We start from the raw sequence: 27,354 nt of genomic DNA on the forward strand, positions 1-27,354 counted from the left end.
TGATTTGAAGAGCACTGAATTCAATATAAAATCAAAATTTAGTCATAATGACTAACATCTTGAAAACCAAATTGCTCCCGCAATGGGTTTCAAACGCCCCATAAATTAGTATAGTTTTTTAATTTGCTGCAATAATTATTTTTTTGAAGGTATATATGATATCAATCATGTTAAATTTATAGGTCAGTGGAAAAAAATTTATGAATAACAAAAATCTTTCAGAAAAGATTATATTTTACTTGAATTAGAAGAGGAAGTAGAGTAGAAGCTAATAAATAAGAATTCCAAGTAGAAGAATATCAAATATAAATACTTATTTATTACAAAATAATAACTACCTAATAGAAAAGAAAACTGAATTTATAACAAAATAACGAACAAATAATGAATCGTGGTTCACAATAACTAGGCTACAAACAGTACAGACATAGCCACCTCTAAAACAAGGCCCCGGCCTACGATATTGCAACGTCGCATTGTAGGCCTAAAATCTAATACATGATTGGTGAAAAAGATTTTTATAAATACCAGCTGATCTTTTCACCAATCATGTATCAGATTCTAGGCCTACACTGCGACGTTGCAATATCGGCCGGGGCCTGGTATTAGAGGTGGCTATGGTACAGAGCATTATCTCATACATTGAAATGGAAGCTGTGACATTTTCATCTGGAAACTGTATTTTACTTTACGCTCATAAGTCACTGCTTACAAGAATATTTTACTAATGGTTTGAGAAAGACAACGTTGGAGTTGCTACCGTAATCTCGTTCCAGATTATTATTTAGATGGAGCAACTAACCATAAATAAATCATCCTCAATCAAATCAAGTTTTTTTTAATCATAGCTAATTTCGAAAAGCATTACTATCTATGATGCTGCACGAACAGGGGGAGAAACTAAGATCACACCGTCTCCGCGCACAAACAACATCGGAATATTTCTCTTAGTTGATTTGTAAACTTCTTCATAGGTTTCTTCATCTATTTCAACCGTAGTAACTGTTTCTTCGGCGTCACCCAGTACCATGTTCAAATGCTGATCGTAGGCCTGAAATAGAAATTGGGAATATTTCAATCAATTCAAATTCATTTATTGTTGTAAAATTTTACAAATTACAAGAGAAAGTCAACATAATATTATAACATGAAAAACACAGCTTAAAAATATGAAATGAAGGGAATGCTTGAATGAGGGAAAATACAAAACCTGTTTATGTACCTTACACCTTCTTCTTCATCCATTACCATTACTTGTAGGATCGATGACGTCATGCCATGAGTAAAATTAGACCTCCTATATACTACCTGGTACATAGGAAATCCTGGTAAAATACGAAACAAAATTAAAAACATGTAATATTGATCAAGATGGCAGTAATCAAATTCAAATCGAAAAATAATTATCCTTGGGGACATTACTCTTCAAATGAATGGCACTTTAGCCAGATAGAATTTGAGACTGGTCATCATTCAGAAATTCCTGGACATCTTGATGCCCTGGACAGTATGTGCAAATGTGCATCTTGAGGTGTTGTCTGCCATCTCATGGCATGCAGAGGGCAAGCGCTTGGGTTTTATGGTGGATTCTACTCTATCAATTAAATTATGAATAATTGTCACATGAATGATAAATACTCATAATCATGTATTGACGAGACATGTACCCACCAGCTACCTAATAAATATCTTTCTGTGTCACATTCACATTAACTGTGGAACGATATAGAACTCACATAAACTATTCCATAGTAGGCTACTTTGGTGTTATGTGCTGTGATGAAAAGATCCTCCTTCTACAAAAAAGGGTTTCTGTATAATCACTTCATTTTAAAACCTTTATACCGTCGACACATTTTCATACATTTCAGAATACTGACAGCCTACTATTAACAGTCAGTACATAATTATAAAGTTCAAGGCTGCTCTTACGAAGTGAGGCGCATGTCTTCCAGGAGAGGCGTCAGCTGCACCATTACATCACCAGGGAGGCGAAGCATAATTTACTTTCTCTCCTCAAGACTGACAAAGCATATGAATGTTACCCATGCAGAAACTGTCATCTTTTGAACGTTTTTTAACAGACTGTCACAATATGATCGTGAGTCGGAGTATAGGAGGTTTTGTTGCTTTTACGTGGGTAAACAGTACAATTTTTCCCTGAAAAGACAAGATATAGGAGCTTGTCGAACAATTTTAAGACGGAACTATATTTGATGGATTGAGTGCTAGTTCCTAGTCGAGCTACAAAGCCACACAGAACGAGCTATTTCATGTATACTGGACCATACAATATGTAGACTGACACTCCACTATTTTCACGATATAGTGAATGCTTATCTTACATGAAGCCTTCCTCTTAGTTCCCTTTCGTTTCTCATCTTGACATAGATCCTTTCATCAAGACTCAGCCTGATCAAATCTAAAGGTTCCTTGACAGTTATTGCTGGAATCTGTGAAATGAGACAAATATTACGAATCACAAAGTAATAAATTGAAAATTACAGATAAAAAATTTTTAAAACAGTTAAAATCAGTTAAACATAAAATAGGCTAATTGTTGTGAATAAACATTAATAAATCATTGATTTTTCAAATATTCAGAAACAGTAACTGTCAAACATTAAGGGCCGGTTTTTGAGATTGGAATTTAGCCAAAGTTCTAGACTTTAAACAGCTGAAGTCAGAAAATTGGCTTTCCAAAACGGGGCGTAGTCGCAGTTTTTATAACAATCTTTATTTTCTCATTTCTATAATTGAAAACGTTTTTCCTTGACAAAATTAAACATTCCTAAATAATTAAAAATAGCTGAAACTAAAAACTATTTTTTCTTTATTATATTTTGTGTTCAATTTTCTATTTTTTTTCAATTATTCAAACGTGACAATGACTTCGACTACGCCCCGTTTAGAAAAGCCAATTTTCTGACTTCAGCTGTTTAAAGTCTAGGCTAGGTGCTGATTGCACAACAGTAGGTAAAATTTTAACCGTGATTAATTCCACAAGAACCAATCAGAAAAGCCGTCTTTTCAAAAACGCCTTCTCTGATTGGTTCTCGTAAAATTAATCTCGGTTAAAATTTAACCGGCTGTTGTGCAACCGGGCCTAGAACTTAGCCAAATCTGGAGCTACGAAACCGGAATGTTTCTTTGTCAGTCATATTTCTATTAGAAAATTGTAATGTAACAAGTGTAATGTAAAAACTGCGCCTATACAATGACCTGCCTGTTGGTGTGAAGAACCTGCAGGGTATTGCTTTTAAAAACCGAGTTGAGATCTGGCTGAAGAGGAACCCATTCTACTCAGTCAATGAGTATTTTAATGCTCACAAGGACAATATAGTTTGACCTGTCATCTTACCATTCGACGCCATCTATCCAGTTCCCAGGTCATGGATGTAGAAGGAGGAATTAAGGAATTAATATTTTAGGATTTTGACTCAAAATTGACGTGGGCAGGCCATATTGATGGAGTTTGCACCAGGCTGGCACGAGTAATCTACTTGCTGCGTAGACTCAGAGCCCTTCTCAGCAGGAAAGATATGGTGATGGTATACTTTGCCCTTTTCCATTCCCACCTGCTGTATGGACTCCTGCTGTGGGGGCATGCAGCGGGCTGCAGGAGTGTGCTGATGCTCCAGAAGAAAGCACTTCGAGTGATCACCTCAGCAGGGCATCGTGAGCACTGTAGGCCTATCTTCATTGACCTGGGCATCCTTACGGTCTTCAACCAGTACATACTGTTGAGTCTGCTGCATGTTAAAGACACCGAGGGCAGTCATGTGCTGAGGGCTGATCGTCATGTGCACGCTACAAGGAGGAGACTTGACATTGACATACCGCGCTGCAGAACCAACAAGAGAAAAGACTCCTTCCCAATATTTGCACTGCGCCTATACAATGACCTGCCTGTTGGTGTGAAGAAACTGCAGGGTATTGCTTTTAAAAACCGAGTTGAGATCTGGCTGAAGAGGAACCCATTCTACTCAGTTAATGAGTATTTTAATGCTCACAAGGACAATATAGTTTGACCTGTCATCTTACCATTCGACGCCATCTATCCAGTTCCCTGGTCATGGATGTAGAAGGAGGAATTAAGGAATTAATATTTTAGGATTTTACTTGAGACATTATATAATAACAAATTATTGAAAGTAATAACTTAGATACACATGAATTAAAAGTAAATACATCATAGTTATAACTAAGATACACTTCAAAGTAAGTGCATCATTGTTATTCTTGATGTTTATTAAAGCTCAAAATTGTCACCGTATTCAAGAGTTTTAATAATACATGACTGTGACAGTCAGGAAAAGTGACAGGATTTGTTTTTTAACATTTTTAAACGATTTATAAAATTTGATCCAATCTATTTGAGAGAATCAGCAAGCCGGCAATAATATGATTGGATCAAAAGTAAGGTATGATAACACAATTATTTGTATGTGATTGAATTAAACACTTGAATAAACTCAAAGAGTTAGATTGAAAAATATATGCAGTAATTTAGAATTTATTTAAAAATAAAATAATGCTTACCAAATCACCTTCCTCTGCCATGTTTTAGGTTATATTAATTTGTTATGAAAAATAATTATTGTTTTCTTCAAGTTATGAGAATTTGAATTCAATATTATATACTGAACAAATCTTTCAGAGATCTCTGAACTGATAAAATTTTTTGTTAGGATAAATTATGATGCTTTTGTAAGTTTAAGTTTTTTATAAACATAAACATGAAAAATAAACTTTGAATGTGGCTTTCTGCTTTCTGCAAAAACAGCAGCTGGAGATGCTCCTTGATCGCTTGTGTCTGGCGCGTCAAACCAACAGAAGCAATAATATTTTCAAAAATATTTTGTTATCAGATTCTTGATACCTTTCACAACAGAAATATTTAATAGAAGTTTCATCTGTCACAAATATTTTTTATTTTCGATGATTTGTCTAAATGAGATAAAATGTAATAAGATTTCAACACCCATACAAAACATAAATATTCTAATGGCATTTGCTTTTCGTGTAGGTATGTCCGCCATTTTATGTTAGTGAATTTTGTCTATTTATCAGTATCGGTTACATTATAAATGTTTTTGTGATACGATAATGAATTATTTCTACAAAAGTATAATTACAAGTGTTGTTTACCTATAATAATAATGGTGAGTTTTAGAATATCGTAACAATTCTATTATTTTACTTTTCAATCTTACCGATCCACTTGAAATCTGTTATGCTGTCTGAATATTCCATGGAACGTAGTTTCCTCAAAGATAATTATTATCTCTAATAATTAAATTAGATTAATACTTATTATTTTATATATTGGATTCAAATAAATCATGCTGTAATATCTTACACTATATAATAGGCTTGCCTTGAATGTTCTTACTCAATTGTAAAACTGTGATATGGGTTTGGCCAAGATAACCCTTTATGATTCATGAAGTGACTAGGAAGTTGTATGATTTGTTTATGTTAGATTGAGGAATTGTATTTTATTCATTAATTTGATCACGCAAATCGATTAAGATAATGTCAAAATAATCAATCAATACTGTTTTAATTCTTACACTTATCAGTTGAATAATATAGGCCATTATTTTGACCTTATGACTTTTCCTCAACACTGTTTGTTTAATTAAATGCAAGATTGGTATTAAATTAGGTTTTAATATCTTCAAGTTATAAGTTATGTATCTTTATTTTCACTTAGGAAGGAATAAAAGTATATTACAGTACTTGTATTAATCTGTGTATCCTATTGCCTAGGTACTATATAGATCCATAACCATAGGTCTCTTTAGATCCGGTTTAGTACAGAAACTCCTTTTTATTCAATGCTTTTTCCTAAAACATTTCTTATTTATAAATGAATAGATAATTATCAAATTGATGCACGAGTTCCGATAAGTGTTCCAGATTGATTGATTTAAAAATTTTTATCTAACAGGGCCAATAACTTGGTTCAATAATGATTAATGTCACGTCAATGGAAAAAATATTTCTATCAATGAAGTTTCTCAGTAAGAAACTAATAGACCCCAATTTTGCAATAAATTATCAACCAGCCCTTTTAGAAGTAGCCTACTTTTTATATCTTAATATTCCAATCGGGTATTAAATTTTGTTTTTTACGTAGCCATTATTTCAAGTAGAATAGTCCTATTAGATTTATTGAATCTACTATTTTTATTACTTAGTAATGTAATCCGGTATATTTTATTTCAGTTTCTGTTCTTAATATGAGGTTATAAACGTAAAGAACACGTCATAATAAATTAGAAGTACTTTTCAGCATAAAAACAATTACCAACTGTAAAAATTAAAATGAAAAATATGATATTAAGGAGCTGCTCCCCAACATGAAAAACACACGCAGTAAGCTCATAGACCCTTTCAACAAAAAACATTTCAAAACCCGCCAAAATTGAACAGCAGGTAGTAGATTTTTGGCAGGGTGCTGCTACTGGTAAATTTCTGTTGAGTCTGCTGGGCTAAGCCCGACCTACACGTGTTTGGCCTTCAGTAGTAAACATCCAGCTTTAGTAGTCACCCTCTAGAGTCATATGAGTGGATACTGTGCCTGGTTTCAAGCCTATTTACATTTGCATGTGTTTTGATTGTAAAGAAAATTTAAATGCATAACACTGTACAGATGTTCTCTCTTACAGTGAATGACATTGGGCAAGATTAATGCGTGCCATTCACTTTCTGATTTCTTGTCCAACTAAGTTGGACCGGTAGAGTTGTATCTTTCACCACATGCTTTGATCGGTTGTCCACGATTTAGTCCAATATCCTCACTCACGTTCCAAATCGACACTTACTAGGCAGCTAGGCGAGGTTGGATAAGTCGGATGAACTGTTTACCCAACTTGTCCGGCAAACCCAACCTTCGATCCGCCCACAACAACCTCATTCACGGTCCGAAGTCGAATCCAATATTGGATATTGGACCTCAAGCTGGACAAAAATTGGGATGGTGATTGGCACGCTTAATAGCATCACAGACGATCCTTGAGGTTGATGCCAAAAGACCTTTAGAGGCAAATAATTCCCTACTTCAAATAAGCTAATATGGCATTTTAAACTACTTAGTTTTTGCTCATCAAATTATTTTACGATATTTTTTCATCCATAAAGTTCATCACTCAAAGTCATAAGTAATGTTTCATGTTTTCGTATGTGAAATAAATTATTGAGCTGGCAAGACATTCTAAAAGACTCATGTGCGTAATTTATCATACTGGGTCTTTGTATTTAGATGAAATTCCAATTAAAGATTTATATGAGCTCTCTTACCAACGCGATATTATTTAGTATCCTAAAAATATACAGCAACAAATGAGCGATCTTGAATTGAGATACATAATAGATAATCTTGGTTTGTACAAATAATTCAGTCCAGAGTGAGTTAACATTTCGCTTTGTCAACAAATTAAAAATAATATCGAGTGACAACCTGGCTGGCTCAGATATTGTGTCAGAGATTTCAGGTCGCAACTGATCAATTCCAGGGCCTTTGACAAGACCTGACGACTGATCTTTAGGCAGCCGGGACCGACGATTTAACGTGTCATCAGAAACACGGGAGTGGCTCGAAAAAAATTCTCGCCAGGGCCGGGGTATAAAGAAAAATTATGTTTTTCATTCAGCCATTACTGACCAGTTTGAAGTGAATCTAAAACTGTAGTATTTGATTCCTAACCCTCATAAAAGAACTTAAAATACGAAATTAATGCCTTATCAATTAAAATACGAAATTAATGCCTTATCAATTAACTCATGAACAAAACAAACTATAAAATCAAATATTACTGTTCTCCTTAACATGCTCGCTCTATTTCAAATCAAGTTATTTATGCTCCTCTCAGTAATTACTATAACTTATGACTGTTATCAATTCATAAATTATCAGTATCGGAAACTGAAATGGAATTGATAGTCATAAAACATGACTTCTTGTAGTTAATGTTTGTTGTGATGCCTGATACGTCACTAATAGTAGTTGAGTCTCAGTACTGGAATATTGCTTGAAATTCCAATTGATCTATTTTCTCATGTGTCACGATACACTATCGTACAGTAACTCCAAACTAGTTATTACTTTTTTATCAATATTTTTACTTGTTGTTGCCAAGGACTTGGATTGATCAAGTTTGATAGTGTTGATGTATCTGTTGTTTGCATAGTGATTTAACAAGGATATTGTTAACTATTGAAGTAATTTTTTCACTAAAAATTAGCAGTTGCAGAGTCAAAAGTAGTAGTCAAGTGATAAGTAATCCTTGATAAGTAAACGATGATTCACTTCACATAAGTTGATTAACAAAATGTTTCTTAGATATAATCTTGATTGATCAGTATTATAATTTGATATAAGATACATGTTTTCGATCAGGGGTTTTTAGTTCTGATTCATTAATAATTTCAACATTTTACTCTACTCTAACATGGTCTATTTGTATTTTTTGCGAATCTTTGATTATCGATGCTTAATGTTGATCATTATTATAAGTGTATTCCAAGCTAGCTGTAGTAGTGTGATCTCGTATAAGCTGTGCTGTTGATGCACTGTTGACATCTCAATGATTGATTTTAATTCGTGCAACAAGCGACGATGGGGAGCTGAGCACATTCAGGCTTTCATTCTCTCTTAAAAAGGATATGACCATTGCATTTATACTATAACTTGTCTGTCACTCCATTTTCAGAATGTGTCTACATAGTGCTTCATTTTTATGTTATAATAACATAAATATTATACAATTATCAAACAACAATAGTAATTATACAACAATATTATGTGAATTCGTGATGGATAATAATTCAAATTTCTCATTAGCATGGCAATATTATTTGAACTATTATATTATAATATCGGGGCACCGAGCTTCGCTCGTCATTTTTATTTATTGATAAACAAACACAATTCTCTAAAATAATCGTGTTTATATTTCACAGATGGCTATATGTCATCTTATGAATTTCGCGGATGCTATATTTTGATTTTTCACACTATCCACAGACGACGAAAGTCTCAGCTGTTTCAGCCAAGGACGAATTATCCTTTTAATGTCGTTCAGCGAGTTTTCCCAAGGATGAGACCAAGTGCAATCGAATTTTTATATCATAAACCTACTATGTTCCAAATTTTGTAAAAATCGTTAGAGCCGTTTTTGAGATCCGTTGGACATAAATAACAATAAATAAATATAAATAACCAAATATAAATATACCGAAATTGTTCGCTAAATATCATAGGATAATCATATAAGCTTAATATAATCATGCTCATTTATCTTTAAATTATTATTCTGAATCATTGAAATAATTTTTCAAAGATACGTTCATTGAGAAAATATGATGATTGGTAATTTGTTTATCGAAGTACTAAAATAATTCGCATATAATTTGTAAAATTAACAAAAAATATATTCACAAATTTTGAAATAAGTCTAACGCTGGATTTCCACTCATCAGTGAAAGTGAGAATATTATTCCCATACGTTCTAATGAGACTCTTCATATGGCTCTTCACATGAACTCATGGAAATTATATTTTCACTGTTATGTGATATGTAAGAATTCAGCTTTAGTGTCATTTTTTATTACAGTACAGTATAAGAAATTCTGTGATAGCTTAATTTATATTATTGAATGACACATGCGTGTCATTAAATATATTAAAAATGTTGCAATTAAAATTGTTCCCAGTATCTTTATCTTGTTCAGATCAAGTTTACATATCACATTCATTCATAGATATCATTACAAATTAATTTGGTGTAGATGATTAATTTGCGCTTTGTCATATCAATTGAGTAATTGTCGAAACGTTTAGCCTATAACAGTCTTATCACTGCGTTGCTAAATTTGTTGGTGAGCTCATTTGATAAAGTCATAAATATTGGTATGCTCAGTCATAACTCTAGAAAGTTACATACCACATTCAACTATCGAGGCTGTGTTGAAGGATTCGATTTGAAAACAAATGCACACAGCTCTTTTAGAAATTTTCAATTTTGGCTATGGCGTAACATTTTATGAATTTAAAAATAGAAGTGTTGGTTGCAGTTGCATTGTTTTACAAGGGTGATTTTGTAAAGCATGAGGTGATTCGCACTGCACGTTGTCAATCTGGTTAATTATTTTCCAGCCTATTATATCAATACAAAAAATTGAAGATAGATTATATAAATATTCTTATTTTGCTTCTTATATGATTACAATATAATCCCTTAACGAAAATAAAGGGGGGGAGACATTTGGGGAACATTTTAGAGACTCTATATGGTGGTATTGACAATATAAGTTTAGGCCTATTTTGGAGAAATACTACAATACCTCCTCCCATACGATCACATTTTCTATTGTATTCTTGCTTTGTACACTTTTTAAATTGCAGTTTAATAAATTCAATTTATTAAAGTCTTGAGTTTCATTACCCATCAAGAACTGCTTTATGTTTCATCAAGTTTTGACTTGCAGGTTTAATCTTGCGATTTAAACTTTAAATCAAATAATTCGACCACATTATACAGCAAACCCCTTTAGCCGAACAGAAACTACAGAAGTGACAGCCTAGGCCACTGTTGACAATTAATGGATAAATAATTTATTCACTCGACACGGCATACTATTATTACATAAGCACACAGTTGTACGTCGTCAAATTGAAAATTCAATTCCCTGAAATTATTGTGAATACAATCTTCTACAACAGATACGATTTGAAAGCATGCTCCAGTCAGTGAGTAAATATTGTATGTTTTTCACAATTAATGTGATCTGCAAGTCGTCATGTTAGTGTCAAAACTTAATTTATTCATTCACACACACAAGATACAATTTAACAATACAAATATACAATTGAATACATTGCGAATAATATAACAACAATCATAATATACTTATTAAAAATTGTGGTGTAAATAAGTAATCATAATAATAACAGGCCAGATTTAATCCTGATGAATAAGCTGACCAGGGAAACAGTCTTAATTAATAGATGTTTGCATTCCATGCTGCCATAACATGGAACACTTCTATTGTGATAAGATTTCCAAGTATTTCCCCCTGGCAGCTGAGATAAAGGATATCTGGCATCAAGAGAAAGTGGAAATCGTCCCAGTCATAATATCTGCAGTTGGATTGATGGGGGAAAAAGTGACTTCAAACTTGAGTCAACTGGGTGCCTTAAGAAACACGATCTACTTGATGCAAAAGGCAGTGATGCTCAACACTGTATCAATGGTTAGGGCATTCCTAAACAGCAGTAGAATAATTTATCTAAGTCTTTTCATAAACCTTTTTTGATGAAAACTCACATAGCAATGTGATGAAAAATGGAAATAACAATAATAATAAGTTTTATATTTCTGAGTAAAAACGTACAGCACAAGAGAAAAATGAACAGTAATATCAGTAATAAAAAATATGTTAAAAATGAATTATTAAAATGGTTGTGAATTGTTGTGTTGCAGGTGTTGTGGTAAGGTGTGGTGTGGTGAGGTGGTGAGTTGAGGATGCCTTTGCCGAAGCGTGTGGTGGAGCCGGTGCACGTGGCACGAGGCACCATCCCGGATGACTTTCCGCTGCCGTCGGAGCTGGAGGCGGCCACCAACGGCACGCTGGCCAACGCGGTGCGCCAGCTCAGCAGCCTCAGTCGCCACGCCGAGGATCTGTTCGGCGAACTGGCGCGTGACGCGCACGTGTTGGCCGCACGCGCCAACTCCCTCCAGGCGCGCATCGACCGGCTCGCCGTCAAGGTCACGCAGCTTGACAGCAATGTTGAGGAAGGTACGTGTCTAATGGAGTCGTGTAGTGTAGTATGTTATATTGTTTTATTCTTATCAAGAAATGAAAATCTAAGTACCCTTTTTTACTCACAACATGTTTCAACAGTAATGTCATTTTCAAGGGAATGTTAAATCCTTATACAGGATGGACCACGGTTGACGGACGCTTTTTAATCGCGCAGTACTGTACGTGGCGGCTGGTGGAGGGGGAAACGTGCCGTCAAGATGACTCGACTCTCCACCACCTGACATTTTAGTCATTATTATGCCGCTGTGGTCGAAAGATCATCACGTGTTTGCATAATATGGCACGACTTAAAAAATGGTGAATACCCAAAAGTTGAAGCCAGTGGACTATCAACAACGTCGTACGTTTGAAATGTTACACATTTTCGTAGAGAATGAAGAATTTACGGTGTTAATGAGTGGTGTAGAAGCTCATTTTCATTTGAATGGGATTGTTGATAAACAGAACTGTTATTGGGCTTAGGAAGTTGAGTTTAGGTTGAGTTTCAAAAACTGATTCACCACTTTTTATAAATGAGTCGTATGCAAACATGAGATGATCTTTCGACCACAGTGGCATAATAGCAACTAAATGGTAGCTGGTGGGGGCGATCGACCTTGACGGCGAATTCCCTCCTTCACCAGCTGCCAAGTAGGGTAAACCAGCCCACGTTGGGTCACCAAAATTCAAACAGCTATAACTTTGACAAAAATAGAAAAAATCTAATTTTTTTAATTTTATATTTATTGTATTTGCTTACACTTTCATCCTTGAGGATGGCAACTGCATTGATCATCAATTGATTTTTTTATTGCAAAAACAAATTTTTGGGGAGTGTCCCAACCTGGGCTTAAGACCGGCCCAAGATGGGACTTCCATTGCCCAGGTTGGGATATTGAATTAAAAATAAGCAATTCATTCTTTTTATTAATTTATAACATTTTATTATAATTATTAATAGTATAAATACATATTTTGATTTATTTTTACTAAAAACTATGACCAAAAGTCATTTGCACAAAGTGTGTTTGAAATGGCTACCTCTGAAGCTACATTACAGGCTATAATCATAAATCATAATTATTCATTTATAACTTATTTCATTGATATGTAGCCTACATTGAGTAAAATAAGATTCAGAAGCAATGCTCATCGGTATAATATGAGCATATATACTAACATGATTTCAGTGTCCCAATGTGGGCTGTCCCAAGGTGGGCAAATGGTCATGGCTTTGTTTTAGACAGAATAACTGGATTAAAAATAAAAGTACAATAATGTTCTATATGTCAAAATATCCATAAAATAATACAGAATGCATATTAGCGCTAAGACATACCTTAAATTGTAAATGTTTGAAGTAAAAATTGAAATTCCTCTTCTCAAAAAAAAACTTTTAGGTTACCAAAACATGTTTTTAATTTTTTCTCAATAACGACTGGTGCTACATCTGAAATTATTATGTCCGTAATCAAGGCTATAAACAGCTGATAAAAACATAGCAGCTGTTGCCAACCTAACACTCACTAATTTCCCACAACTTGAAGTGTCCCAACGTGGGATTGCCCCAACATGGGCTGGTTTACCCTACGGTGCGATTCAAAACCATCCGTTGACCGTGGTACACCCTATATTGTGTTATTACTATTGTCAATGTAGTATTGTTATCAACTAAGAGGTAGGGTGATAAGTAATACACACAAGGATCAAGAATCACAATTTTTCATATTTCAATTCATTCGAAATATTTGTTAAGCTGACAAGTAATGCACAGATGCTTGAAGATCACAAACTTAATAACCCTCAGAAGATAGCGTGGTGGCATGTGGAAGTTCTTTTTATCCTCTACGGCTGCGTAGTTTGAAGGCGTTGCGCTCATCCAGTTTGGTTTTGGTTAGTGGAAGAATGGCGTCGTGTCCTGGTATTATGTTGACGCGAATTAAAACAACGCACTGTAATTGAACTTTCAACTGCTGAGAAAGTACCAAGATGGGTGTGACAGACGAGAATAAACAGCGTCGATTGGAATGCTGTGAACAATTTTTGAGGCGCTGAATCTGTGAGGAAGGAGACGACTTCTTAGATAATAATTGAGAAGAATCAATAATTGAACAGCATTTAAACGGTGATGAATTCCACTAGGCTTTACTTTCTTAGCAGTTGAGAATTCGATAGCAGCGCGTTGTTTAATTCGCGTTTACATAACACCAGAACACGACGCCATTCTTTCACTAACCTAACCAAACTGGATGAACGCAACGCCTTCAAAGTACGTAGCCGTGTAGAGGCAAATAGATCTTCCACAAGCCACCAGGCTTCCCAGGCTTGCTTCTGGGATTTATTTGGTTTGTGCTCTACAAGCATGTGTGCTTCACTTATCAGCTTAACAAATATTTCAATTTAATTGAAAAATTGTAGGGATCCTTGGTCTAATGGATGTAGTGCTTTCTTATCAGACCATAAATTGAGCAGACTGGGTCTGAAACTGGAAACGTCCAACTCTGCTCCACGAGCGCTTGTCAATGAAGTATTAAAATAAGGGTTCTCAATAACCTTTATCTAGTTAGTTGCTCTTCTTGTAGTAGACGATTATATGAAAGAAAATACTCATCTAGACTAGATAGTCTAGACTCATCTAGATTATAAACTGTATCTAGTTACTTAGCAACTTAGGTGCTCTTCATGTAGCAAAAGATTATATTAAGGCTGTGCAAAGGCTAAAAATGAACTTTCTACTTGTGATATTTTTCAAAGTTTTTTGATTTGTATATCATCAAGCTATCAAAATGAAACAGTTTTATAAGGAAAACATTTTTTTTCGATCATTACTTTTTGAGATATGAGCGCCTAAGTTTAAATTTTTGGGACAGAACATTTCAAGTTCGGTAAGAGATAAATCCATGATATTTAGAATATAGATTATTCATGGTATTGTTGATCTAATAAAACGAAAATTCTCTGAAAATATCAAAATTTCAAAAAGTTATTCAATTTACCAAAAATAACTCAACTGAAAGTTATTTTTGGTCATTTTTAGTAAATTGAATAACTTTCTCAAAAATTGATATTTTCAGAAAATTTTTGTTTTATTAGATCAACAATACCATGAAGAAACAATACTATCTTCTGAATCTCATGGATTTATCTCTTATCGAACTTGAAATGTTCTGTCCCGGAAATTTAAACTTTAGGCGCTCATATCTCAAAAAGTAATGATCTGAAAAAATGTGTTCCTTAGAAAACTTTTCCTTTTTGATAGCTTGATGATATACAGATCGAAAAACTTTGAAAAATATCACCAGTAGAAAGTTCATTTTTAGTCTTTGCCACAGCCTTAAAAAAAAGACTTAATTTTTTATAATTGATTGTAATGCCAACAGACTATCAACTTTCCAGACTTTGCCTCATTGTCCAATTTGTATTGTTGGCTGTGAATAAATCGAATTGAATATACAGGGTTGGGCAAGGAGATATGGATGATTTGAAATAACAGTTACGCACTCATTTTTAACGAAACTCAAAATTTATTTTTTAGTGTGTACCTTGGATGTTGCCATTATAAAAATTAAAGAGGAAAAATTAAATCATTGATTATGTACGAAAAATAACATCTGTTAAATGCTGTCCGTTTCTGTCTATACACTCCTGTAGACGTTGTGAGAACTTGCCCATACTCCTCTGAAGCATTGCACGTGGTACCGCTCGAATTTATCGTGTTATTGTTTTACTCGGGGCTTCAAGGGTTCGTGGTTTGTTTATGTATACACGTGCTTTTAGGTAGCCCCATAAAAAAACAGTCACAAGGTGACAGGTCCGGTTACCGAGGAGGCCTCTCCACATAGATTAGGAATAGATTTGGGCCAAGCCTGTTGTTCCCTTCTAATCATATTTATAAGATTTGTGATTCTGTCCACGAATAAATGAATAAATAAATAAATATCCACGCAATGAAATGAAGCGCCCAGGGAAGGTCTGCCTTAGTAATTCTATAGCTGCTCTTCATGTATGGCATGTCGCCTCTTCTTGCTGAAACGTTGATACGTCGACTTCTCAATTTGGCAGAATAAATACACGCAGCATCGTTAGGTAACGATCCGTATTGACAGTGACGGTTCGACCGTTTTCTCGAAAAGAGTAAGGGCCAATAATAAGTTTCATGGGGCTACCTAAAAGCACGTGTATACATAAACGAACCACGAACCCTTGAAGCCCCGAGTAAAACAATAACACGATAAATTCGAGCGGTACCACGTGCAATGCTTCAGAGGAGTATGGACAACTTCTCACAACGTCTACAGGAGTGTATGGACAAAATCGGACAGCATTTAACAGATGTTATTTCTCGTACATAATCAATGTTTTAATTTTTTCCTCTTCAATTTTTATAATAGCAAATTCCAAGGTGTACACTAGAAAAAATAAATTTTGAGTTTCGTTGAAAAATGAGTGTGTAACTGTTATTTCAAATCATCCATACCTCCCTGCCCAACCCTATATATTGTTGAAGCTATTGGTGAGTAGGTAGAAGAAAATGTTGTGTGCATGACGGGACTTTGTCTTGAATTTTCCTCCCTCATGAAAATTGTCGGCGGAAGGAGAAAAAGTTTATTTTTATCAATCGTTGTTGTATTGTATGTTTCAGTTTCACTGCAAGACATCCATATGAGGAAAGCGTTTAAGAGCTCTGTGGTGTTCGATCAAAAAGTGGTGTCCCGAGATACAATGCCGACTGCTATGCTAGAAACCTACAACCTCTGTGATAAACCACCTCCATTGGACAAATTGAACCCTTACAGGTAGGATACAACTCATGCCAAATGGTTTAATTTAAAGTATTGTGATCATGTTTGATTAGTTTATGGAGTACAATCTTGAAAATAGTTGAGGAGTAATAATATTTTGACATTAGTATCCAAACTGAACTTCGTGCTCTATTAATCAACATGCATGCTCATGTTTGGTATCCAACCAACAAATAATGACCAGTATGGTTTTATGTAGCGCAACTTTGGGGCTGCACCAGCAAGAGCAACATCCTTCTCACCAAGACATTCGGTTTTCAGAGTAAAGTTGTTCGGAATGCAGTGAACGCACCACAGAGAGCCACATATTCGGATGTACATAGAGATCTCAAAGTCGCAGAAGAGATCATGAAAATAAACAAAATCATGAAAATAGACTGCACCACACAGTGGCTATTCAGCTGCTGGACAATTCATCGATCAGAAGAAAAAGCACAATTATTATTTAACGAAAATCCTAATTAAATGCTGTAAATTAATTATACTTGATTAGCATTTGAACAAATGCAATCTCTAATTTAATTCCATTTGTAAAAGAAAAAGCATTTCTAGTTGGTTTAATCATGGAAGTGACAAAAACTTTCCCATTATTGATGACAAAAATCTAATTATGTTGCATTTTTTTGTGAAGGGTACTACTCATCGTGAAATCCAATTTAAAGTAGTTTAAGTCAAAAATATATTGTTAATCAGCAAAATTTGTATTAGTTCTTGAAAATTTATTCTCACGAAAAGAAAAATGTCAAATTCATCATATTTTGTTTATTACAGAGAGGATGGAAAAGATGGTCTTAAGTTCTACACGGACCCTGATTACTTCTTCGACTTGTGGCGACAGGAAATGCTCAAAGACACGGAAAGAATGATGAATGATAAGGGCAAGAAGGTGAGTTTCCTTCTCATAATACTTTCTTCACTATTGGCTACTAGTTGTTTTTATATTTGTTCCACTTCTCTCATTGTTTTTTACTCAATCATTGTTCAAATTGAATTTCTTAATGAAAGTAAAGTTTGATCTATTCACTAATATCGTTTTTATTTTTTGAAGATTTGAATTCTTTAATGAAATATTCAGTAAAGTTTGATATATTCACTTGAATTATCTTATTTTAGTTTTCTGTATCAATTTAGGAATGGTGGAGAACATGTCTTTATTTCTTCTTTTCTGAAGAACTTTTCATGATAGTCCTGTTTTGAATAGATCTTCTAAGTATGTTTATTAATTCATGTAAATCAACCAGTCTATTGATTTTTTTTTTTATTAATCTCATTCCAAGTATTTTCAAACTTCCAATCATTCAAACTATTTAATTGAGAGTTAGTGTTTGTATTAGTAAGTTGAATTCTAGACAGTCATGCTACTGAATGATTTATTTGTGGTGGTATTTTTAAACGTTTTTATAATGACTTCGATAAGTCTAGAATTATTATGACTAGAAAAAGTTTTCGATAAAATAGTTTACTATGCAGATGGACAAATAAAGATCCTGCATTTACCTGTGCTTTATAATTCTTGATTAAATATTTCAAATCAATACTGTATTTCTATACTTCTAGAGAAACTTACATCTCTTGTTTTTGCCTCTTGTTTTTTGTTAATGTTAGTTGTATTGGATGGTTGTATCAATCAAATTTGGGACATTCAAAAATCAGAAAAGTAGTTGAAATTCAAATTTACGTATATTCTATTGAATGTAAGTTAAACGTAGTGTAACCGTTCCAATAATTTGATGCAATTTCTTCGTTTTGTTTTTAGCTCTACCAGTTTAGTGAGGCAAGTGAAAATATTTATCACTATATTTGCTCAGCTTGAAGTTGAAATAACACTAACTTGGTAAATCATGAAAACTGTACACTCATTTTCAAATGACGTAGTAGATGCTTAAACTTGCTTCAAGTTGATTAACTTTCAATAACCTCATAAAACTTGTATAGAACAGTGGGTGTAATTTAGAAATGGGCTTGAGAACTTAACATTATGATACGAATTCTATTCATCTGTATATTCGTTGAAATGTTGTAGTATTAATTAACATTATTTGCATCCAATCTACAAGTATTGAGAAATACTTTGAGTAGTGAATTAGAAAAATCTTCCATCTTAACAACTAACAACATGTGTCATTATGTATATTGCATTAAGTTTAGAATGAAAGACTACAGGAATATTCAAATATTCACTGTATCTAATTCTCTGAAGACTTAGATATTTTTCCTAATTTGTTTTTGATCTTTGGAAACTCTAAATGTGCTAAAATTGACTAATCTTGTATATAAAATACATTTGTTTGTAGAATCCAGCCAAGTTGATGTTTTTCAGGAGTATATTAAACAAAATTATGATCGAAAATAATGTAAATCCCAAAATCTCAGCAAAATTAGATCCAATTAGTTCTAAATTTAATCCTAAATAGTTCATATTTCTCCTGACCTTAATGTATTACCTCTTTCTTTATCAGACTCGCACAAGTTATAAACTTTGGTGGACATCCTACGAAAGAAAAAATGGTTTGCTTCTGATTTTTTAGAGAAGTCAATGCAATAGTATTGCAATGGATGTGTACAGAAGACAATAATTGTCATCTCCGCGGTAATATTTGTCATGTTTTCCACGTGTTCACCATTTCTATTAGGTTTAGTCGAATCCATTATCGTTTACTAATATCCGCTGATAAAAATTATTCAAAACTAAGGAAGGCTAGTTTTTTTCATAGATATTAAAGGTATGATTTGTCTCTGTGACTTGTTTTTCACAGAATGTAAGCAGAAATAATAATAGAATAACAATCAAGCATATCTTAGAAACAAGTAGCACCAGAAAAATCACAAAAAAACTGGAATGAGTTTTGCAAAATAATTGTAAACGTAAACTTGAACTTGTAACAAAAATGACCGAATCTATACTATTTGGAATCACCAACAGCTAGATTCTGAGGGCAATAGTGTTGAGTTTTAAATAATTAGAACAAAAAATGTTGCAAAGGTAAGTGTGACGCTCACCCGCCGACCAACGACGAGATAAAAGAGGATATTATAAGTCAAAGAGTATATTCAAATTTCAAGCCATTAATAATGTTGTTCTTTTATAATAGGATTTTGTTGTGAATAATTATCCTTTCGTGTTCCACTAACCTTTAATTTGTTTTTATGTACAAATGTGAACATAATATATAACATTGAACATTCTTATCTTCCGGAACCGCATTTCACCAGAATTATAATATAGGCTATATTTACTTTGCTTTCTGAATTATTTTTGTCATTATTTTGATAAATGGTTTTGTGGTTTGTAATAACTCAAGTATAGTCTGTACTCTACTAATTCTTGATAAGGTTGATGATTTTTAACAACAATTTTTTAATATATAAACAAATAGATAATCCTATATATTTAAAAAATGTATATTTTCTTCCAATCAGGTGAATTCATACAAAGCCCATTTATTTGTTTTATTTAGAAAAAATAAACAGGATTATCATTAAAATCTATGAATGATGAAATAATTATCAGTTATACTAATTGATATGCTGGAATACTATTATTAGATAGCAAGTGCTTCGCAATTTCAGTTGTGTTGGTAAGTAAAATGTAGAGCAATTTTTGAGTATTGATCTAAGCTTAACGTCCAACTTGCAATGAATCATTTATGAATGAACTTGATAATAGTATCCCATTTATTATTTGTATGTCGGTGGTTAGCTCTGACCTGTTCTGCTCCACATCTTTCTGATATTGATCTGCTCGGCCAATTAGCTGCCTTTCTTTTCGCCGCTTCGGACCACAACTTAGTGATGATCGGTGCTAGCACTGCTTAACTTCTCAACTGCTCTCATAATATTTACTCCATTTCATTAACAGTTATTGTGAATCGAGTCTTTTTTATGCGTTCAATGTCCAATGTTCAAGTGAGTAATCAAACTATGTTCCAGAAATTCCATCTTTAGTGATACATTAACTTACAAAAGAAAATCGCGAGAATAATATTGTAGATGTACTCTTTATAGTGATTCAATTTCCCATAGTTTTTATGAATTAGTAATTAATAAATTTTCATCTCTTGTCAACTCTCACTAATTTATTTTGAATTTTACATGATATACTCAACATAGTGATTCAATAAAAATATTATTATTGTACTTTATTCGATGAATTTAGTTAGCAATAATATAGTGTATAAATAATATAACCTAATATTGCAGTAGTTTTGGCCACTACTAATTCGGAGCTTATAGTTTGGATCACTCATGCATATTAGTTTAGTGCTCTAATAATTGAATATATAAATGGTTTTGAAGTGGTAAACTATTAAACTCCATTCTATATCATTTTTCAATTGTTTACGTCCATAAATATGTTTTCATTAAGTTTAAAATTGAATTGCAAGTTGATTTTAATCCTTGTTTTCACTCAAGTTTCTACTATCATTATTATTGATTCTAGTTAGCACTTTCTACCAACAATAGTAGTTGGAAATTTATTAATTTAATGAAATTTAATTTTATTACAGTTTGTACATTCTTAATATAAAAATAAGCTATATTTCATTTACACAATCACAACATCAACATTAACATATCAGCAATAGGTAAATAATAATGAAAATTGTAATACTCGGACAGTAACAATGATTATTTATTTCAATTATATCAACAACTTTTGGTATTAATTATTAGTAATTGACTGATTTTGCAGACTATTAAAATAATGTTGGAGAGTCAGATCTGCTAAATCCATGAAATTCAATCTGAAAATGTAATGATAGCATTGTCTATTATACACTGTTCAGCTGTGTTTACACCGGAGTTAATAACACGAGTTATTAACTTGACTGAATCGTCAAACATTTCTCTTAACAAAAGTTAATAACTCGTGTTTTTAACAGAAAATTCCTTGTTATTAAAGAAAACTTTATGACTTTTGTTATTAACTCCAGTGTAAACCCAGCTTTGGTATTCTTGAAAAAACATCCGAAATGAGTCAGTAATTATGGAAAAATAAGAAATATAATCTGAAAATTGCTTAATTCAATTTGAAGTTATCTTCCGGTAAAATGTTTGGGCAGAAATTGAAGAGTTGTTATATTGTAAGGGCTAAGCCATTAGAAACGTTTTTGCTCTGTAGCGGAAGATTCGGCTGGGCAGGAAGCTCTCCGATTGGCTGATTATCAGCTGTTTCCCGAACGCCAACCCAATCAGCTGATAATCAGCCAATCGTAGACACCAATCAATAATAAAGACCAAGACACATGAAGCCTTTTTCAGGCGTTCTTGCACTGGCGTTCAGTCACTGGTCGGAGAGCTTCCTGCTTTGCCGACTCGTCCGCCGCCAGTGCAAGAACGCCTGAAAAAGGCTTCATGTGTCTTGGTCTTTATTATTGATTGGTGTCTACTTTTAAAGTAGACATACAAAAGCCAATAGTCAGTGATCAGTGAATCAATAAATGCATTTGTCTATTTTCAAAAAGAAAGAATTTTATTGCATAAAATTACTAGTTCCCTTTTTTATTTTCATTAAAATAAGACTAGTTTTAGGTACTAGTAATTATATGTTTCTATGTAATAAAACTTTCAATTTGACCTATTGAAATAAATGGGAAAGAAAGAGATTGATTTATGCTTACAAAATATTATTTGTCAACTACCATGAAACAAAGATAGAAATGGATTGGTTGTGATTTGGAGTGTGCATTTTGCGTGTTGCAGCCGCACCACAGGCCGAGGGGCGCGGACGGGGGAGGGGGCCGCCACAAGAAGCGCGTGCGCCAGCCCCACAACACGAGGGAGAGGCAGCGGCAGCTGGCGGTCGGCCATGGCGAGTACATCATGCCGCAGGCGACCGTCGCCTACAGGACTCCTCAGGTAGGCCCGCCCGCCCATCCACCAAACAAACACTGTCTTTATTTACATAAGAATTAAAAATCAAAACACCCTTCTTGAATATTGTTATTCATTCACGACATGTTTCATTTGAAGATGGTTTTAAATCCGATACATGATAAGGAATAATAGAAGAATATGTTAAGAAAAAGAGAACGTACTTTCATATTTATTTTTTACAGCCCTGAACAAGAAAGTGAATATGGTCTTTAGCTATTGTTTGTTTTTGAACGTCTAACTTTCCCTTTTTGTTTTGGGAATCCGATTGGTCTCAGTACAAGTAAATATCGGGGCGCCGAGCTTCGCTCGTTATTTTTATTTATTGATAAACAGAACACAATTCTCTAAAATGATCGTGTTTAGATTTTACAGCTGGTGAATTTCGGGGATGCGATATTTTGATTTTCCACTGAATCACTCGCTCATTTTTTACTATCCACAGACGACGAAAGTCTCAGCTGTTTCAGCCAAGGATGAATTATTCTTTTAATGTCGTTCAGCGAGTTTTCCCCAAGGATGAGACCTAGTGCAATCGAATTTTTATATCATAAACCTACTATGTTCGAAATTTCGTGAAAATCGTTAGAGCCGTTTTCGAGATCCGTTGAACATAAATAACCAGATAACAAGATATAAAAATATAAACAGACATACAGAAATTGCTAGCTTAATACAATAAGATTGTATCTCGCGAATAGGAAAAGAATCATGTTTATTGTTGCAGCAACACACAATCTATTGAGTTTATATATTTTCTGAAACCAAGATCGTGTCAAAAACGTGCAACTTCCCCTTGATGACTCTGGAATCCTGGTTTTCTCAATATAATATAATCGTATCTCGTGATTAGGAATAAGAATCATGTTTAAAATGTCAAAGCCACATAAAATTAATTTTTGAATATTATTTATACATTTTCCGAACAAAGATTGTCTTGAAAACGTGTAACTTCCCCCAAGTGTTTCTGGAATCCAGCTGGGGTTTCTCAATCATACTAAATTATTGAATATTTTTTTGAAATAAAGATTGTATTGCAAACTGGTGTTTCTGAAATCCGGGTTTATTCAATACAAATAATCAATCGTGTCTTGCGAATTAAATAGGAATAAAAATCACGTCTGTTGTCAAAACAACATACAACTGTTGAATACCTATTATACATTTTCCTTCTAAGAGTACTACTGGAATATAGAGCACTACTTGTTCGCTATCAGTGAGCTGAGTGATACAATATGTGAATAGTAAATTAATACATAGTGTACATTGAATGGATCAATATTTGCCAGATCCTACTGAAGTACAGACTGGTTGTAGGAAATATTGTTAGATATTGCTGTAGTTGGCACATCACGAGAGTGACCCAGGCCGAGAAGTGAGGAGAGGTTAATTTTATATTGAACTGTTTGCTAAATTTATTCCTGTTTAAAAGTTGAATTCAATTACAATAACCAATAACTTGGTATTTCTATGACATTTGTTTGAGTTGTGCTTATGTACTATTCCCTCTCAGTCCTCACGATCCAGATATTGTGTGTGATTCTATTAATCACTAATACTAGCCAATCCAAAACTCACATGTGAGCTGATAAAATGGCTCTGTTTGTTGTTTTACATTCGAAACTCTTCATTTCTAATATTCAAATCCTGATCTATTGTCTTGACAGACTATACTCTGTTCAAACTGCCATGAGCGCTTAAAGATTAAGCCGACCTTAAAGCGCTTCGCTCCCCCACGCGCAGGCACACACGCCCGGCCTACCTGCGCCATTGATATACTATGTATACTACGTAGTATGCACGTAGGCAAACCGTCCCTTTACTCACACACACAAAAGGAGACTGCGCTTGTATGTGTGAGTAGTAGAAGGGTCGGCCTAATCCTTCAGAGCTCATGCCAATTTGGACAGAGTATAGCTGTAGAATTAACATTGTTGTTTTTTCACGGTAACTTGTACTTTTCTGTAATGAAATGAATTCGAAGTCATTATCAAGTTTTCCGTTGACCGATATCAGGTCAAAAATAACTTGATTCAATTACACTGAAATCAGGTCATGTGCTCTGCAGGACTTGTGTTCACTTCATTAAGAAGTGAATAGTCAATAATCTATGAATGGCAGAACGATACAACCAGCAGATCGTTATTCAATATTGGTCTGGAAATGTAACAGTTCATAGCTTTTTCTAGCTTTCGCTCAGATTATAAAATGAATAAATGATTATTGAAAAGCGTCCAATGTGATTTCACTAACCACAACACAGTATTTTTAAATTATGTGGGGCGACAAGTTACTGAGGTTCAGTAGATGCATTAAATTCACTCTTTTCTCTTGTAGCACCAATAGTCTGTTATCAAAACAAGTGTTTCTTATTCAAGTGTCAAGGAAGAAGAGTCAAGTGTGAAGTTAACATTGAAATACGTGTAATAGAATTTAATGTAATAAAATTATTATATCATTCAGAAATATTGTTGTTAGGAGAAGCAAAAAATGGCTCTCCTTATCATACTTCTTGCCATGAAATGATTGGAAATGATAATGGGAAATTGTGGTGTGGTAAGAGTTTTCCAATGATTTTTTTTTTAAATACTCTGCTCATAAAAATTACCTCAAACATCCAAATTATTTATCAATATTTCACTTCTCTTTATTATTATTATAAATATCACTTCCCCGTTTCTATTTATACGGAAAAGTGTGCTTTCCTTATTGAAGAGGAACTTACTATTAAATAAATTGTTAGAGTGTACATTCAACTATATTTTGATGACGAATCAAGAAAACATTTTTAAAATGTATTTTTATTATGAAATATCTGGACCTCAGAACCAAAGGAACATATAACCCACAAACAGGACTTTTCTAGAAGAGCCCAAAACAAATCTTTTCTTGCATCCTCTTCCATTTCTCAAGACTCCATCACTGTCAACTTTTCTATTCATAATTTGTTTTGAATGATATCCACGATATTTACACCCTGGTATAGATATAGAAATACAAATCTCATTACCCTTTTTGAATTATTTTATCACATGTTTTGGAAATTCATGCCATTTTCATGTAGCCCTAAACAGAAAAGAGACCCTTGTATAGCTATTTTCATCCAATTTTACTTAGTTTCCGAGAAAACAGAACAAAACTAAATTGCTTGTTTTGTACAGTGAATTATTTTATCACAAGTTTCGGACATTCATGCTATTTTCATGTAGCCCTTAACAGAAAAGAGACCCTGGTACAGTTATTTTCATCCAATTTTACTTTGTTTTCGAGAAAACAAAACTCAATCGCTTGTTTTGTACAGTTGAAATGTTTCTCAAGATTTTTAAAATCAATTTTTCATGAGAGATTAGAATACAATATATGAATTATTTTGTTATGATTATTTTGAGTTTGAATATTTTTATTCATAATAAGCACTTTAAAATTTAAAAATCTTATTTATATACAGTAGAAACTTAGTTTTACAAGGTTATGGTTAAGATTATTTTTAATTGTTGTTGGGAAAGGTACTATTTCATGTTGAAAAATGAATGACGAATACCGATTTAAAACTGATTTGAATTTGGAAATGTTGTTTTGTGTTAGCAGCAGCAGCAGCAACATCAACAACAACCACCAGTGTACAGTAGCAGCATTTTGGCGGACGACCCGTCGATGGGCGTGGTGATGATAGACGGCCGGCCGTCGCGACCCAACAGCATCGAGCTGCGACGCTCCTATCCGACAGAGCAGGTTGACGCAGGCGGCATCTACAGTCCGCGCAACGTGCATAGTCCCGAAACGGTCTACCGGTCAGTCTTGTACATTATTCACTTCACTGTTCTCACCGTTCCTCTTTGTTTATTTGAACCATCGTATCACTCACGTAGTTCAGAAACGAGTAAGGTTGACGTATTCTATCACAGTGTTTGTTTGAACTAATAATCTCCACAAAAGATATCAAGTTCTATTTTACCTAATGAACTTAGGGTTAACGTATTTTATCATAGTGTTTGTTTGAACTAATCATCTCCACAAAAGATACCAAGTTTTACTTAACCAACTTAGGGTTAACGTATTTTATTCGAACTTGTTATCTCCGCTGAAAATATCGGGATTATTTTACCAAGGCTGAAGGTAAAATATGAGACGGATTATTCTTTGCAAGTAGTGTGATATTTCAAAAATTCCCAAACAAGTAGTATTGTCATTTTAAGGCCCAGTTGCACAAGTGCTGTTGAATTTTAATCATGATTGGTCACGAGAACAAATCAGAGACAGCTTCTTTGGAATGAATACTCTCTGATTGTTTCTCGTGGCATCAATCACGGTTCGAATTTAACAGGCTTTTGTGCAACCGAGCCTAAGTGTTTGTTTGAACTGATCAACTTTATTAATCAATAGACCAACTCATTGCAATATGTTATTGGAATTGATTGGATTAATCTAGTTAATTGAATTGAATCAAGATGAACTGAAAGAGATGTCAGGTTCAGCATAGTTTATATAAACAAATTTTGTTGTTCAATTGAAACATAATATGAGGAACTGACAACATATCTTTCAATCTCACAACATCTCTGTTTCTAGAGTAAATTTTATTGAATTAATTGGACTACCGAGATTTTGGATATCTTGGACTCTTCTACAAAAGTTGATGTTTAGACGATTAGATTCTCGGTTTGAAATTAATAAACTTCAATTTTCCGTTAAGCGATAACCTTACCAGTTTTTCTAGAAATTGTTTTTATAATTGAATAATATGTAATGGAAAATTTTTCTATTGATCAGGTACTTGATTTTTTCAAAAAACTCATGATATCAAAAAATTTAGAATAGAATTGAGGAAGATCACCACATTTTCCATGAAGTTTTGAGGGATATA

At 33.7% G+C, this 27,354-nt stretch overlaps 2 protein-coding genes across 8 annotated transcripts in view; one reads left to right on the top strand and one right to left on the bottom strand.

The window, feature by feature from the left end:
* Nucleotides 1–214: 214 nt before the first annotated feature.
* Nucleotides 215–4,826, bottom strand: LOC111051366 (U6 snRNA-associated Sm-like protein LSm3). The gene is made up of 3 exons (XM_022337873.2): nt 4,543–4,826; nt 2,346–2,453; nt 215–1,051 (listed from the first exon to the last, which is right to left on the bottom strand). The coding sequence occupies exons 1-3, from the start codon at nt 4,561–4,563 to the stop codon at nt 872–874; spliced, it is 309 nt and encodes a 102-aa protein (XP_022193565.2). The 5' UTR covers nt 4,564–4,826; the 3' UTR covers nt 215–871.
* Nucleotides 4,827–5,011: 185 nt separating this feature from the next.
* The window catches only part of LOC111051359 (wiskott-Aldrich syndrome protein family member 1), a 34,268-nt gene continuing 11,925 nt past the window's right edge, over nt 5,012–27,354 (top strand). For 2 of the 7 annotated variants that reach the window (XM_039445465.1, XM_039445489.1), the window contains exons 1-7: nt 5,012–5,165; nt 11,493–11,808; nt 16,457–16,610; nt 17,388–17,502; nt 18,373–18,390; nt 22,320–22,475; nt 26,076–26,281. In XM_039445465.1, the coding sequence (XP_039301399.1) occupies nt 11,535–11,808; nt 16,457–16,610; nt 17,388–17,502; nt 18,373–18,390; nt 22,320–22,475; nt 26,076–26,281 (923 nt within the window). In that variant the 5' untranslated portion in view covers nt 5,012–5,165; nt 11,493–11,534. The remainder of the gene's footprint in view (nt 5,166–11,492; nt 11,809–16,456; nt 16,611–17,387; nt 17,503–18,372; nt 18,391–22,319; nt 22,476–26,075; nt 26,282–27,354) is intronic. The other 5 variants (XM_039445484.1, XM_039445494.1, XM_039445471.1 and 2 more) reach the window with 4 other exon arrangements.

Source organism: Nilaparvata lugens, chromosome 1 (genome assembly GCF_014356525.2).
Source record: "Nilaparvata lugens isolate BPH chromosome 1, ASM1435652v1, whole genome shotgun sequence".
In the NCBI taxonomy this organism is placed as follows: Eukaryota; Metazoa; Arthropoda; class Insecta; order Hemiptera; family Delphacidae; genus Nilaparvata; species Nilaparvata lugens.

Excerpts from the sequence above, each read along its gene's own strand:
- LOC111051366 (XM_022337873.2), bottom strand. The coding sequence starts at position 4,563 with ATGGCAGAGGAAGGTGATTTG. Across the intron at positions 2,454-4,542 it reads TGGCAGAGGAAGGTGATTTG|ATTCCAGCAATAACTGTCAA; the intron begins GTAAGCATTATT and ends CTCATTTCACAG. Across the intron at positions 1,052-2,345 it reads AACTAAGAGGAAGGCTTCAT|GCCTACGATCAGCATTTGAA; the intron begins GTAAGATAAGCA and ends TTTCTATTTCAG.